The sequence below is a fragment of the Malurus melanocephalus genome, unplaced genomic scaffold (assembly GCF_030028575.1).
Source record: "Malurus melanocephalus ecotype Western Australia unplaced genomic scaffold, MMel_1.1 scaffold_216, whole genome shotgun sequence".
NCBI lineage: Eukaryota > Metazoa > Chordata > Aves > Passeriformes > Maluridae > Malurus > Malurus melanocephalus.
The window spans coordinates 713,947-728,911 of NW_026623448.1; the positions used below are offsets into that span (position 1 = coordinate 713,947).

Below are 14,965 nucleotides of genomic sequence, written 5' to 3' on the forward strand. Positions count from 1 at the left end.
CATTCCTTTCCCCCACCCATGTCAGCTTCCCATGCACTCCCTGGCACCAGGCCAGGCTCCTCCCGCRCTGCCCACGCTCCCACTGGCCAGAAGGAAATCAGCCCATGTCACTGCAAGCTCCTGAGATCTCAATTTCTAAGTTCTTCATCGTTGGGATTTTTTTAATGGGAGGAAGAAAGAGGGCTAAATTTAGATAAGAGCATTTGAAAAATCCAGTGTCTGACTGTTGTTCAGATGTTCTTAATATCCCAATTTTTGTTGGAACATCAGCAATAAAATTTCCAGGAGGAGATGCCAATGCATCACGAGGTAGCACTGGGTAGGGCAAAGGACTGAGAGAAAGAAAATATTAATTTCATTCTCAGTTTGCACTCTGTGGTACTTCTTACAGTTTACTTTTCTCAGAGCATTTGAAATATCATTCCAGACCCAAATTGCAGTAATGATGGTTCACCACTGAATACAAAATGAAAAAGACATGCTGAAATGCCATGTTACCCTCAGGATCACAAGGCAGGAGCTTTATGTAATATTTTAAAATGTTTATGCAGCAAAATGGTATCATCCAGTCTGAGCACAGACGATGTGTGCCAGCTTTTACAGCTGGGAGCTGGTGTTTTGTCTGAGCTCTGTGTATCATGTGGAGCACTGCTAAAACCTATTAAAACTTTAGCCTGATGTTCACTCACAGAATAACATCAAACACCAGAGGCTGGCCTCCACAGGACATCTTAAATTTATCCATAAAGCTCACAGAGCTCCCTTACCTGAAACAAAASTAGAACCAAAACTCTATTTGTAGTTTTTTCCATGTTGTGTGCTATTATTTTAGCCACCCGACTCCCTTTGAAAACRGACTGGCTGTGGCTGTTCTTGGGGTGCATCCCAGACACTGCTGTGCAATCCAAAACACAGGCTGCAGGGCAATTGCACTGACACCAGACAGTGATATTAATGCTCYAATAAATCAATTAGCCCTTGCTCAGAATGGCCAGTCATTGCCAATGAATGAACCACAGCTAGGTCTAGTTTTTACCTGGAGAACTCATTWTGTGAAGCAAATGCCAAATCAACTTGTTTTGCTTAATTAAAGTACCCCACAGCCCAAACATGCTCCATGACAGTTCTGCAGTCAAAAAGTGACTCTGTTCCCTGAAAAATGGTTGCAGACTGCATGTCTGTGTATCTGTACAGGGACAACAGGAAGAGAATAAGGAAAGCTCCATGCAAGCATTACCTCTCGGATGTACTCCTCCTGCTCTTCTTTGAGGGTAAGTTCAATGAAGATCTGCTGCAACTTCTCATTACAGTAGTTGATAATGAATTGCTCGAAGCTGTTGTCCTGTCARTGGAAACATGTTTGAGTTTGCTTTGTGTAAACAGCCAGGAAGCAGCTGGAGTGAGTTACTGCAGCAGCTGCAGGTCAGCGAGCTGCTGTGTTAACTACTCCTTCCACTTTTGTGATGTGATGGAAATCGATTGAAATCGTGATTAGTGTAGAAATTTTAGACCAAATCCTTCCCTGAGGCTTGGTCCACTGCAAGGCACAAAAGCCTCTGTAGGYTTTATTCATGATGCCCCTGTGCTGATTCCTTCCAACAAGTCMTAAGGACACCTGTGGGGTCAGGGAATAAACAACAAAAGTTTTGCCTGCACCAATCTGTCCCCATATGTAAAATGGAGTCTCCTGCAGGGTCTGATAAACAAAATTATGGCAGTAGCATTAGCTCTTTTGCACTCAGCAGCCCATAAAGTATCCTTTTCCCCTACAGAACGAGGCTCAAGCTGCTATTCCAGTTGCAGCTGAGCCTGGGTTAAGAGATTATTGGATSCAGAGGTCAATCCACCTCCTCCCTGCCAACAAACTGCCCCTTGAAATGATGGGAAACAAAAGAGCTTCATYAACTAAAATCCCTCTAACAGGCTGAATCATCTCAAAGTGGGCTAGGGATCAAGCAGATGTGTGACCCTTTGCAGAAGGGACCGGGGACTGGAGCAGACCCCAGCAGGAGGGGTGGGGACAGGAGGGARGCTCAGGGACTGTCCCATCCCAGGGGAGGGCTGTGACATGACACTCTGCTTTTCTAAACTACCAGATAATCTGCTATACAATACCTGTGAAGCTTAAATTATGACAGAATTTTCATGACATTTAMATGTTTGAATTAAGGATCTGGTTGCTAAATGAGATTAAGAACACRCAAGCAGATTAGAAAATATGGAGGTAGCACAGATTACTTTTATCATTTTAGTTTTAAATGAAGCAAAATCATAGCTGATCACCAAAATTCCTCAGCCACATCAAACTCAGCCCTCTCACCAACTGCAATTATCACTCAGATTGCAAAACTTGCATAGCTCTAGATGAGAGAGTTAAAATTTGGCATGCAGCAAAATCAGCACTGCAAACAAGACATACTTACTGCATTCTGTTRGAAAAGAAATTACACAAACTGCAGTCAGTACTTATACTATTCCATAACAATACAGAATATATCTATTAGCATTTATTTAGCATATCAAGTAGATCAATCTTTGTATCACTGAAAATGCAAAGTACTCCATAAATGTATATTTATTATCTCTTCATTATATCTTTACAGCTGAGCCTATCTTTAAGCACTGTCCAAATATTATCAAATAAACCAGGAGGTTGAGACACATCAGAGTGTAACACAGAGCAGCATTCTTGCTTTGCTGTCTCTAAATCACTATGTACATTTGCCWCTAAAAGCCATATTTATAACCTTGTAATATATAAATCTCAGCAACAGGAGAGGAGAATGGGGAAGGGAATAGAGAATACTGCAGGAAGGATGAATATAAGTTTATTTGACACACTCAGATAAGGCCATCACTTCAGATATATTGAGTTTGAAGTRAAAGGACCCCAACTGTCACACCACCCAGACAAAGAGAAAGGGTAAAACACACTCTGCATCCTCCTGCCAGGCACATGCACCCAACTCACAGAGACTCCTCCAAAAGACCAGGTTATTCTAATTAAAAGGGCTGCAGGACTTTTGGCTCACAAATTATATGGGCTTGGTCATCAGAAGAGGATGGAAGCTGAACAGAAAATCCAGCTAAACCATCTAAATGAAAGGTCATTAACAATACATTAAAGTAATTGCTAGATGCTTTCCTGATTTGCTGTATCTGTGATATTTATGGCTTGCTGAAAAAAAAAAAAGGCAAAATCCACAGAGCTCTCCACAAATCGCTCACTTTGAGCTATGAAATTCTACTTGACATTGCCAAGCCACTGAAAATTGCTGTTCCAGGAAAAAAGTTATTGAAGAGCAGCAGCAATGTTGTTCTTTATGAATGATACAGAGCAAARGGCTAAAACAGTTAATTACAGCAAGGAAGATGAGCGAAAACATTTCAAACTGCTGAAATTCTCAAAACATTTAACTGAGCAGACCAGAAGACATTTGGTAAACCAAATACACTTCAGAAGGAGCTTTTTCCTTGTACAGGTTAAAAAAAMCCATATGAAAAAAACAGTGAGAGTGTTTATCCCTAAGCAATTCTGAGTGAGGCAACAGAGGTCGTGCATTTATTSTCCCTTAATGAACATCTAAGATTTTTAATTATGTGAGGGCTCCACAAAGCATACACAAATGTTCACAAATTAACTGCTCCCTCCAATATTCTAATGAAAGTCTTATAGAAATGACTACAACAGAACTAGGAGGGATCTAAAAGATTTCTGACATTTTTTTTAGAAGGCAGTAGAGAATAACCCATATCAATGACAGCACATCACTAAATCCACTCAGGAGACAGGGGAGGGAGGGATCCAGCCAACAGGGACAACTTGCTCCATATGCTGACCACTGGTATTAAGTGACAGAAAGGGGTTTGACCAACACAAAGGAAGTGCAGTCAGACCCAAAATTTGAGGGAGAGTTGTCAAATATTCTTAGGAAATGTTAAAGGAAAAAAAAAAAAAAAAAAAAAAAAAAAAAAAAAAGAAAAAAAAAAAAAAAAAAAAAAAAAAAAAACAATAAAAAAAAAGACCATATTTTCTCAAGGTGTCAGCTTCTCTTCCAGGCTGCAATTCTGCTACTTTTAATGTTGAGGGCATCACTTCAATCCCTGCATTTTAATAGCAGCTTTCCAACTATGCCTTTGAAAGCACTGTGGAATACAAAATAAAACCTTCAGGGAATATAAAACCACACAGGGTCTCAAATTAAATAAAGGTGCTGGGAAAACAGAATGTCACCTGAGATAGGCTTCAAGTCATGTTGAATTTATAGATACAGCTCAACCAACCACCCTCAGCTTATGCTCAGAATCTYTTATCAGATGCAACACTAAATTTAGAGGAGCAGAAAAATTCACTGACAAAAATCRAAGCCTACTTCACCATCTTTCTCGCTTCACAAATAATGGTGCCTTGTTCATACAGCTTCATTCCTTAGCAGCCTTCAAACTATTAGTCATCAGGGTGGTGTTTCATTCACAGCAAGTTTTGAACTCTAAAAAATTCTTCTCCACACAAAAATGAAGTGATTACGTAGACTAGTTATAAAATTCTACCTGTGAACCACAGCAATTACATACAGGTGCTTGAAATGCCTACAGATAAGTCTTTGTTTCTTCCTATTTTACCTAACTTCTTTGAAAGATTCCACTTGTCATCTGAAAAAAAAACATATATGGTTGTGCCTGACTTTATACATTTTTATACCACTAAAATACCAATGTGAAACAGATAAAAATATTTTAGTCAAGAAAAAAAAAAAAAGGTTAAAAATTTCATACTGGTCTCAGGCAGAAATGGCTCCATTAGATTTATGAACAGAAAATACCTAAAACAGGGAATTTCCCAATCAACGTTAGATACCTTCTAACCTTCTTTCCCCAAATAGAATTCAAATTCACTTTTGAATATCCAGTTTCCAATGATTTCCAAAGATAAGAAGGCAACTAAGATACCTGCTTAAAACTGAAAACTGGTACTTTTCTGTATTAGCAAGCAGGAGTAAATTCTTACCTTCCACCTGMCTGGTAAAGTCTGATTTAAGTGTTCCATGATTTAAGTGTTCTACTGTTTTCCCCAAATTAAGCAGATGTTGTGGATCCAAACATACAGACTCAGGTATATCATCAGTGTCACACCTTTGGAGGTGTTTCTCAATATCTCTTCCYTCTTAACCTTTCAGAACACCATTCTCATTCAGAGCCAATTTAAAATTGTACACATTGCTCAGACTACAACCCCTGACAAAAAGGCGTCCAACACTTTTTCAAATACTTCATACAAACACATATAACTAAAAAAGCATGTGAGATGTATTTCAAGGAAAATCATCTTTTAAAAGAAAACTTTAACATTTCAAGTCATGAGACAGTTGAAATCAACAGGACTGATGTAATTAAAATGAACTTTTACATCAATATGAGAAGGTAAAAAGACATACAGAGGCTGATACTTCTGCTCTATCACATATAGCTCCAGAAAGTAAGTTTTTTTTTTTTTTTTAAATATCAACACAGCTCCAAGCATCAGAAGTTTCTGCCTCCCTACATGAGCAAGTGACCCCAAGTTGTTCCACCAGGCCCTTAGAGAAAAAGCCAGATGGCAAAAGTAATGATGACAAAGCAYCAACAAACTTACTTCACTGAGATGAATGGTGGAATGAAGGGTGAAACCAACCAGCAAATTCAATTTATATGCTACTGTGGTGTCTGGGGATAGSGGGTTTTATGTATGACCACACAAGCATACGAGTTTATGAGATGAAACTAAGGAATATAAATGCTAGGAAGTGAAAATGAACAAAATGGCAAAATTGCATTTAAAGAAAATGAAAAAAGATACTATTTCAATCTCAGAAAGCAATGACCCAGTTACAACATGACTCAGTGGTAACAATTTTTTAATTTTTTTTGCAAATTTAGTAAAGGCATGTGGTCAATATTTATCCCTTTATTTTCTGTTTACATATACAAACATTTCAGCAATCAAGCTTATTTCCTGTAARCTAGACTGCTCTGTGCTTTTGTGTAAATATCTCTATAGGCAAAGAACCAGAGAAGCACATCYTTTAATTATAAATATTCCACTATATGTAATTAAACCGTGTTTCAATGCAGCTCATAKAAGCAAGAAAGATACATGAAGCTTCAGGGATTATTATCCAATTTTTGTATTTGTGTAGCTCACCAACTTCAGCCCTTAGTGTGTGCCAGGTAGAGAACCAAGCACTCTGAAATCCATCTGGCTCCCAGCTGTGCTGTCCAGGTCAGAACCAAATTTGGACTTAAAAGGGTGARAAAGCACAGTGAACCCATGTGGGATTCATGGCAAAACCCAGGTACAATCACTTCAACAAACTCAGCCTGATGAATTACGGTCCTGGAACAACAGGAATTACAAACAGGCAAGAACCTACTGTGTAATCAGAGCCATTCCTCTGCTAAGATAGAAATAGCTGCTGGAGGGCAAAACATTATTCTCCCAACCTGAAGCAGTGCATTTGTGTATTTTTCCTCCTGCATTTCAAGTATTTCCTCTGTTGCAAACAGCCAGCCAATGGGATTTACTTCATAAACCAGCACACTGCAAAATAAGCTCCTCTAAATACTTAGGTTATAATGCGATTAATTAAATGGTGATTGACTTTCTGGGATGCCCCTCTGMTTTGAGCATCCTATCACTTAAGGAAATTATTGCTTTAACAGCATTTTAAAACCTCCCTGGCACCTACGAGTCCAACCAAGGCTCTCTCTCTGTCAGGCTCCTCTCTTGTAGAACACTTGCCAGCAGAGGTAGCTGATCAATTATAGATTAAAAATTCAGTTCTTTCACACTAGGCTGGGCTTTGCCAGAAGGAGCAGAGCGCTGGGTACACGTATTTTGGAAGTGCTGCTTGCCAGTGTATGATAAACTTCTGGGCATCAGCAAAGGGTCGAACAACTTCRAAAAGGAAATCTGTTGCAAGGTTGACAGTATAGAAAAAGCAGCTGGAAATTATGGTCTGGAGATTAAGGCAACTAACAAAACAACATATCCATGGCTGAGTTAGAGCCAAAGTCAAGACACAAAGAAAGGGTTCCCAGATTCTTAAATAAAAGAAAAAAAAAAGAAAAGAAGATAAAATATGATCCTGGTAAGTCAATTTTCCCCTTAGATTTTTTTTTTCTTTTAAATGGCTAATATGTCATGATGCTAGCAAATAAGTACAACCTTCTCCTGTAAAATAGTCCTTGGGGTTGTCAAGGGAAGACCCTGATCCAGGAGCAATCTCTCAGAGCTCAGTAAGCTCTGAAACTTTAATGTCCTTCATGCAACCAACAGGATAGAAAACAGCAAAGCAACCAGTCAGCAATGGGACCAAGCTGTTGTACAGGTTTATGGAGAAAGTAGAAATACCTTCCCTATTTTTTCATACCTTAAATATCCTAGAAAGACATTTTCAATGATTACTGCTTCTTATTTGGTTACCTCCCTCTAACAACAAATAATTAACACAACTATGAACTTGTTAATATAATGAAAATGCTTTCTTCCTATTTCCAACAGATTCCCTGAATAAAGACTTTGTCATTTACTCACAACCCAGATGATATCTTATAGTACACGCAGCATGACCAAGCTTCTTTCTGTCATCCCAAGGGACTTTTACAAACAAGAAATAAGCAAATTGCCTTAAACAAAACGACGTGCTAGCAAAATGCATCACACACTGTGAGGAATTGACCTGGTTTTACTGCTGGGTGGCTTCTCTGACTCTTTTGTAGGTGACATTGTTTATTTATTGCTGGGTTTTACGCAGAATTCAATGGATTCTGCCATGTCTTTGCATGTTCTTGTGTACCTGCAGCAAAAGGATGCTGTCCCCAAAGACAAGGCAGTCACATCACCTCAGGCCAGCCACATGGAAACAGTCCCTCTGTGCAGCTCTATCACCAGCACATCCCAGATTCTACAAAGAATCTAAAATAGTGGAACAAACTGCACCACCAAGGGACTGAGCAGAAAGCACTCAACTCTCCCACTGTCTTCTCAAGGCCTGGAAAATTTCAACAATAAGCCTTGTTTGGCAGCCTTAACTTTCAAAAAACTGCACTCCAAACCATTAACTTCATCATATGGACCAGCTGCAGAGTGCACCTGAATATTCTGAGTGAAGCCTTGAACACAAACAGACATTTCTGCCTCTGAAGGGCGGGGCAGGGTGAAATCCTCACACTGGCTCCATGACATCCATTTTTACACACCCTGCTTCTTGTCTCCACAGGAAATGCACACAGCAGGAAGCTCAACACCCAAAGCAGACAGAGTGAGCCTTCTGCTCATCTCTGCTGAGCCCTGCCAGGCCACATCATCTGCCTCCTGCAGCTTCTGCTTCTTGTTCACAAACCCGCCCCAACATCCTGCTGCCCAAAAATACATCCTCAAGCATGGAATAAAATGGGAACAGCCCCAAACCTACCGCAGGAAGCCTGGAATCAAGCTGATCCTAAAACTCCCAGTGCCACCAGCAGCCACCATCCCTACCCCACCCCAAATCACAGTCTGGACTGCACACTGACTACGCACGCAGCGCTCAAAAATGTGGATAAACATACTTGGAGCAATTAGCATCAGGCTTCCATCCCCTGCCCAAACTCCACCAGCACAGTTACACAACCAGCCCAGCCCTCCAGCCTGCRTTTTCACACTAACCCTAGTTCCTAAATCCTTGCCCACAGACAATTCACACASAGCCACCCAAAATTTTAAGCATTTCGCTTCGCAAACATTTGGTCCCAGCATTTGGCTTACCACAAAAGGCATGGCAGGATTCAAAAATAAACACAGCTTTSCAGCACCTATTTTGTGGATTGTGTAGCCAAGCTTGCTGCTGACAGCTGCCAAACCCACAGAGGCTGAGGATTATTGACAGATTTAAATTCCCAATCTGAATTTTTAGACAGCCAAGTCCTTATATCTACTTCCTTGGGTGGCTTTTGTGTTTGTCTGAAAAATGAGGTTTGTGTTTGATAAATATACTAGCAAAACCCAAATCCCTAAGAGTATATGCCAGCAATATCAATACTCCATTTATCATTGCTTGGTTGATTTCCAAGTTGCCAGTTAACCTTGTAAATTAACTTCTTCTTCTTAAATTACAGAAAATTGCAGAAACCACAGTAAACAGTAAATAACTAAATCGTTCAACAACAACAATTTTTGTGAAAAAAAGAACTCATTGAAAACCTTCAATTTACAAGTAACAGAACACGACTGCTGCTGTCATCAAGAAAGTGAAGTGTAGGATCTTTCAGAATAGTGAATCTGGATTTCTTTATTCACTCTTTTTGCATAAGGAACTGTAGGATGATGCAAAGAATCATCCTAAACAGAAATAAGGCCCGAGAAATATTGTGCCCTGCCCATTATGAAACAAAACAAAAAGCTCAAAAACAAAGGAAAAAAAAAATTAAAAATAAAAAAATCACTCTTCAGTAAACACATTCCTTGCTACTTATTTCAATGGTATTGATCATTGTAAATACTGTGCATGTGTATAAAACACTCCTGCTACACCTTCTGTGTGGTTTGAGCCCTTCTGTCTCCAGGGTACAAGGCCACCTCAGGTCAAAGACCACGCACTGCTGATAAACTTACCTGATTGCTGAGTAGAAACATAATTGCCTTTCTGCCCTCAGCACATCCAACAGCTTGCATATTTAAAATGCACAAGTTTATAGATTMAGTCTTTTAGTACTTTTTTGCCAACATACATTTTTTGTAGAGCAGAACATTAGTTCTAACTTTCAGGGACAGATGCAAAAATCAAAATCTGACTTAAGAAGTAGGCTCAAGAGGGAAATGCACATGTTTAGTCACAGGTTTTAAGTAACTTATAGTTAGATGGATACGCTACCGTCATTAACCACACCTCAGCTAATATTTAAATGTTTAGCTATCATRTTTCCAAATGTATCACACAGCASAACACCCCAAATTCCACTGTATTTSTTATGCCATAAAGCTTAAGACATAATTTAAATTCCCTTATGTTTCTGTATCGTGTTAAAATTTTATTTATTGATTAGTTGCTTTAATATAGTTAACTTTARACAATAATTCAATTATTTCTGTGAAGCTGAACCAAGCTGCTGGGCTATCAATCTCACCATRGGTTTTAACTGGTGAGAGAGTCATGCCTTGTATGAATGCACTGATGAACCCTCAAGTCACAAGGCAAAACCTTTCCCACCTTTTCCAGGAAAACCAAATCTTGGCATTTAAAGGAGTGAACAGTAACTACCCCCATTATTTGAAAGCTTTTGAGTTTGCAGCTTTGGACAAAGCTAGGCTGTAATTCACTATGACAGGTAAGCAAAAAGAACCGTTTTTTCCCTTTTCTCCTGCACTCAACCACTCACGACCTTCTAAGATGTTGAATGCCTAAAAGATGAAAATTACATGCGAGAAACAGCATTGTCTCTAGAACAGCATCCCACAGACACAATTCCTCAGCTGGCCTGTGTGGAGGGCAAGCTTCTGTCTCCCACATCACCGTGAATGCCTCACCTAACCAAAGACACAGCTGGAAAAAACAAGAATCCTGCCTGAGGATGCCAGCAGCACCATCCCAGTGCCAGCTTCCTAAAAGGGGCATCAAGGGCCAGCCCTTCACAGATCTGGCACCGATCTCCCCGCTCAGCCACCTGACTTCTTGCATGATATTTCATAAATATGCTCTTGTGTTTAATGCAAACAACACAACCTCACTCAGTGAGCCCTTGAAGCCACYCTCAGCTTTCTTTTTCCTCTTCATAGGAGTATTTTGATTTGCACACAGTTGGATGTTTTGCTTCTGAGAAGAAACTTGCACCATCCTCACATGAACAATTACTCTTTTCTGGATTATTCCCATTTTCTACACAGTTAAAACACCACCCCCAGATTTTTAAGAGGGATGTAGGGAAATGGGTCAGGATTGCATGTTTTCTACTGATTTTTCTCCCCAGATGAGTTTCTAGTTTAAACACATACAGATTCCAGCCAAGATCTATAAATCTCTTAACAAAAACTGTCAGAAGAAGATTTATGAAAATGCCCTGTCCCTGGTGCTCTCTAACCTAATTAAAAACTCCTCATTGATTGTTTTGTTTCAAAATACCACCAGTCTAAAAATACTATTGTAAACAAACAGCAGTGAGCCACAGATCTTTAGCTACGAGTAGGTACAGAGTATTTAGCTAAGTGAATTGAGATAAAATGCAATATAATTCCTTGTTTAATTTTGACAGGAAAAAAAAAATATCCTTTTTATTGTGGTTTTTTTTCCTCTCAGGATACACAGCTTGTTCAAAGACATCCACAAAGTGCCTCAGGGCAGAAATGACAGTGCCAGAGTTTCTCCTGCACTCAGAATGTATGTCACAACAAAATACATTTAGTTTATCCATCATAAATATTTATTTATTGATGGYRGAAAAGCACACGTTTGAMTTTCATAATTGTTTTGTTTCAATTRCCAGACATGCTAAGACATCTTTATTTGACTTACTTTCCTAGTGGGTTTTTTTTGTCAGGAATGACACGCTTGATTCAAATTACATGTATTCTGATTATGAATTCATGAACAACTCTGTTAAGCTTTAATAACAGCTCTCTCMCTAAATGTTTGCCATTATAAAGGTCTTACCTCAAAAATTTCAAAGCCATAGATGTCGAGCACCCCCATTACCTTCTTTCTCACTTTTGTTTGTGCCTTAAAACAAAATTAAATATTCAGTCAGTCATCTGCACATTGCATACTTGGGACCCAAGAAAAATAATGTACCTCACAATTAGGCTGTCAAATACTGCAAACTAAAATGTTAAGTATGGTTTCCCAAAACACACTTGATGTGAGTATTTCTGTAAGCTTAAAAACAGAACAGAGAGCAATTTGTTGAGCTGTGATATGGTTATTTACGTGTAACAGTGTACAGCCAGGAAAAATTAAATTGGCAAACACAGTTTTACTGTCCACTTTAATTCAAAGGATTTCTATTGATTTTTTTTTTTTTTACAAGCACAAAACAACAATACCTTAATGCTCTCATTGATCCTGGTAACCAGCCAGGAGAACAGTCGACTGTATAAATTCTTAGCCAGAGCATCACGGGCATAATAAGCCTAAACAGAAGAAAGAAGAAAAATGTTAAAAGTGCTGGGCTAAACCAAACCTTCTCCTGCTGCTGATGTGCCTTAAAGGTGCCATGACCTGAGTAAAACCAGCACAGGGAGCCCTGGCAGGGGGGCCAGGACACTTCAGCAGCAGCAGCAGCAGCAGTTTGCTGATGCTCCCCTCTGCCCTCCTGGCCACGGCTGAGCATTTAGAAAACACTGAAAAAAAAAACCACTGAAAAAACTTACATTTGTGGTTTACTCAGGACAGTTTATTAGTTGTAGTTTTTACTGGGCTAGAAATTATTTAATCATGCAGAATAAATTGCCATTTAAAATGATCCTTCCCTTGAAAAACAGGACTTTTTACCTGAGCCACGTTTAGTGTTGTTGAAACTTTCTCTTGTTTGGCTTCAACTGTCCGGAAGCTGAAAGCTCTCTCCAATACAGACTGGTCTATACCTGTCAGCTCACAGATTTCCTTGAGTTCTAGCAAGAAAAAGCCAAGTGKAAATACAATAAATCCTTCTGTATCATTGCTTTTTCTTCCCCAAAACTATTAGCTTTYAAGGAGTGTGGTATTTCCCCAGAGCAGGTGGTCTTCAACAGAACTGAAGAATTCAACAGTCCCCATTCGCACTCTCTCCCCACCACTCTGCCAAGCAAAGATTTAAAAAACATGCACAGCAAAAGGAAACAGAGTTATTGCTTTTGAAAACCCTCTCTTTATAGCAGGCTACTTTTCATAATGAAAAGCTTTCAAATGAAAATGAACTTTCAAAACACATCAGCTGCAAAAATATCACCAAATGGATCTGACTTTATGGGCAGAGATACTGCAAATGAACAAAAATCCTCCACGGCAGAAAGGACAAGTTACAGAAACACACAGAACCATTTAACATTTTGGAACAAAGTGTTAATAATGTGGAAAAATAAAAAGAAAATAATAATTTTTGGAATTTTAAACAGAATTATTGAAATTGCACAGAATGTAACCCACTTTTGCCTGAGGGTGAGCTCTGGAAACAATCTAATTTAATTCATATGTAAGGATATTCTGTATGTCTGCAGAAAAGACAAAATTAATAATGACTTCAGACAAATTAGTGGGTTTCCTCCCATTGTTAATCTCTTCTTACCATTTTTATCTTTGATTTTACTTTCATCTAGGCCATTCGCACGAGATTCAGGCTTAAATTCGATATTTCCCAATTTCAGAACAGCTGCCACTACTTCAAAAACCGACTGTGTTTCATGATCCATAAACCCAACAATCTGCATTGCATTCTGAAAAGGGCACAGATAAAATTATGAGATGAAAGTATCTACATTTAAACAGATCATACTTGAAAAATTTACCRTTTATCTGCATTAGCATAAATTACAAATGGTTTATGAACACTTCTGCAACAAAAAGTACATGGTATAATTCCCATGCCTAGATTAGTAATTTTTTTAATACAAAGGAGCTCTGATAACGGAGCTGGTATTCAGTCCAGTCCACTTCTAGGATTCATTCACTTTTTGGGTTTCTAAAACACTGTACTTTTTTTTAGCCACTTTATTTAGTTTGTAACCCAACCCAATTTTTCACAGTCAAATGAGCAGGTACTCCTGTCTTCTCACACCAGACACTTCTAGAATCTAAATCTGCATACACTGCATAACAAGGTGCTGTGTTCATCTTGTCCCTCAGTACAATCAAGCAAAAACAGGACAGCAAAYCATCTTGAGAATCATCCCAGTCCTCTTTTTTCTTTCAACTTGGTCAGCATCACCTGGTTCATGAGGCTCAGTCACTGCTGACGTAAGCCACTACACAATATAACTTTTCCCAGGATCTGACCAAGCCATCTGGGCTTTTTTTTTTCCCCTTCCTTTGTTTTCTTTTTGTTTGKTTGKTTTTTTTCTTTTYGGTTTGGTTTGTTTGCTTTTCTTCTCTTCTTTTTATATTCTTCTTTTTTTATCCTTTTTGTATTCCCATAAGAATGCTCCAGAAATCTGATCCTATTTCCTAGCTGTTTGAAAGATTCCCTGTGCCAGCACTCAGAAAGGATGGCTCCTTCTCACCCTGACTGTTCTGAAGTTTGAAGCATCATCCACTCCATCCACTTTAGCAGAATCAAGACCCAGGTAGTTGTATCTGCTGAAGTCCCTCTCCAGTTTGAGTTTGCCTAACAAATCAAATAAAAATATCATTAGTAACAGCATTCTTGTTAGTAGCAATTTTATCCCAGAACCAGCATTGTCAGGAACTGTTGTCATTATTAGATTTCCTCCAAGGATCTTTTGATTATTAGCCTACTGAGTAAGAACAGGTTTCTGATTTGTTTATAATACATTGCTAAGCCAATTCTGACTCAGGTATCCGGGTAATTTCAAAGCATTTGTTGACTTCAGGTATTACCAATGCCACTACCACCAAAAATTTGAAAAATGAGCCAATATYGCATTTCTCACAAAGATGATGTGCATGGAATGGCACATTAAATACACAGAACACTCGTATCTAAACAGGGCACAAGGGCAACACTTACAGAGAAACTCTTCTGATGCACCRGACAGGATCTGATAGAAAATGTGGAAATTTCTTTCACCTCTTGGCTGCTTAACAACACGAGACTTCTCTAGTAGATCTAAACAAACAAACAAAATCCCACAKGTCAGGGACAGACTGCTGGAGCAAAACCCTTTAAAATGAACATAACCCTCCATCATTTTCTACTTCATTGCTTTATGTCACCATCAGCAAACCAGAAGATGATAAATGGGAGGTATGAACCTAATCACAGTACATCATGTATCTCAAATATTTCTTTGAGCAAGTGGCAA

The 14,965-nt window shown here is 38.9% G+C and overlaps 1 protein-coding gene across 3 annotated transcripts in view; it reads right to left on the minus strand.

The window, feature by feature from the left end:
- Positions 1 to 14,965, minus strand: part of MYO1B (myosin IB) — a 103,144-nt gene that overhangs the window by 25,731 nt on the left and 62,448 nt on the right. For all 3 annotated transcript variants that reach the window (XM_057374121.1, XM_057374120.1, XM_057374119.1), the window contains exons 8-14: positions 14,671 to 14,769; positions 14,204 to 14,307; positions 13,273 to 13,420; positions 12,501 to 12,619; positions 12,053 to 12,139; positions 11,664 to 11,729; positions 1,238 to 1,342 (exon numbers count right to left, since the gene is read on the minus strand). In XM_057374121.1, coding sequence (XP_057230104.1) covers positions 1,238 to 1,342; positions 11,664 to 11,729; positions 12,053 to 12,139; positions 12,501 to 12,619; positions 13,273 to 13,420; positions 14,204 to 14,307; positions 14,671 to 14,769 — 728 coding nt within the window. The remainder of the gene's footprint in view (positions 1 to 1,237; positions 1,343 to 11,663; positions 11,730 to 12,052; positions 12,140 to 12,500; positions 12,620 to 13,272; positions 13,421 to 14,203; positions 14,308 to 14,670; positions 14,770 to 14,965) is intronic.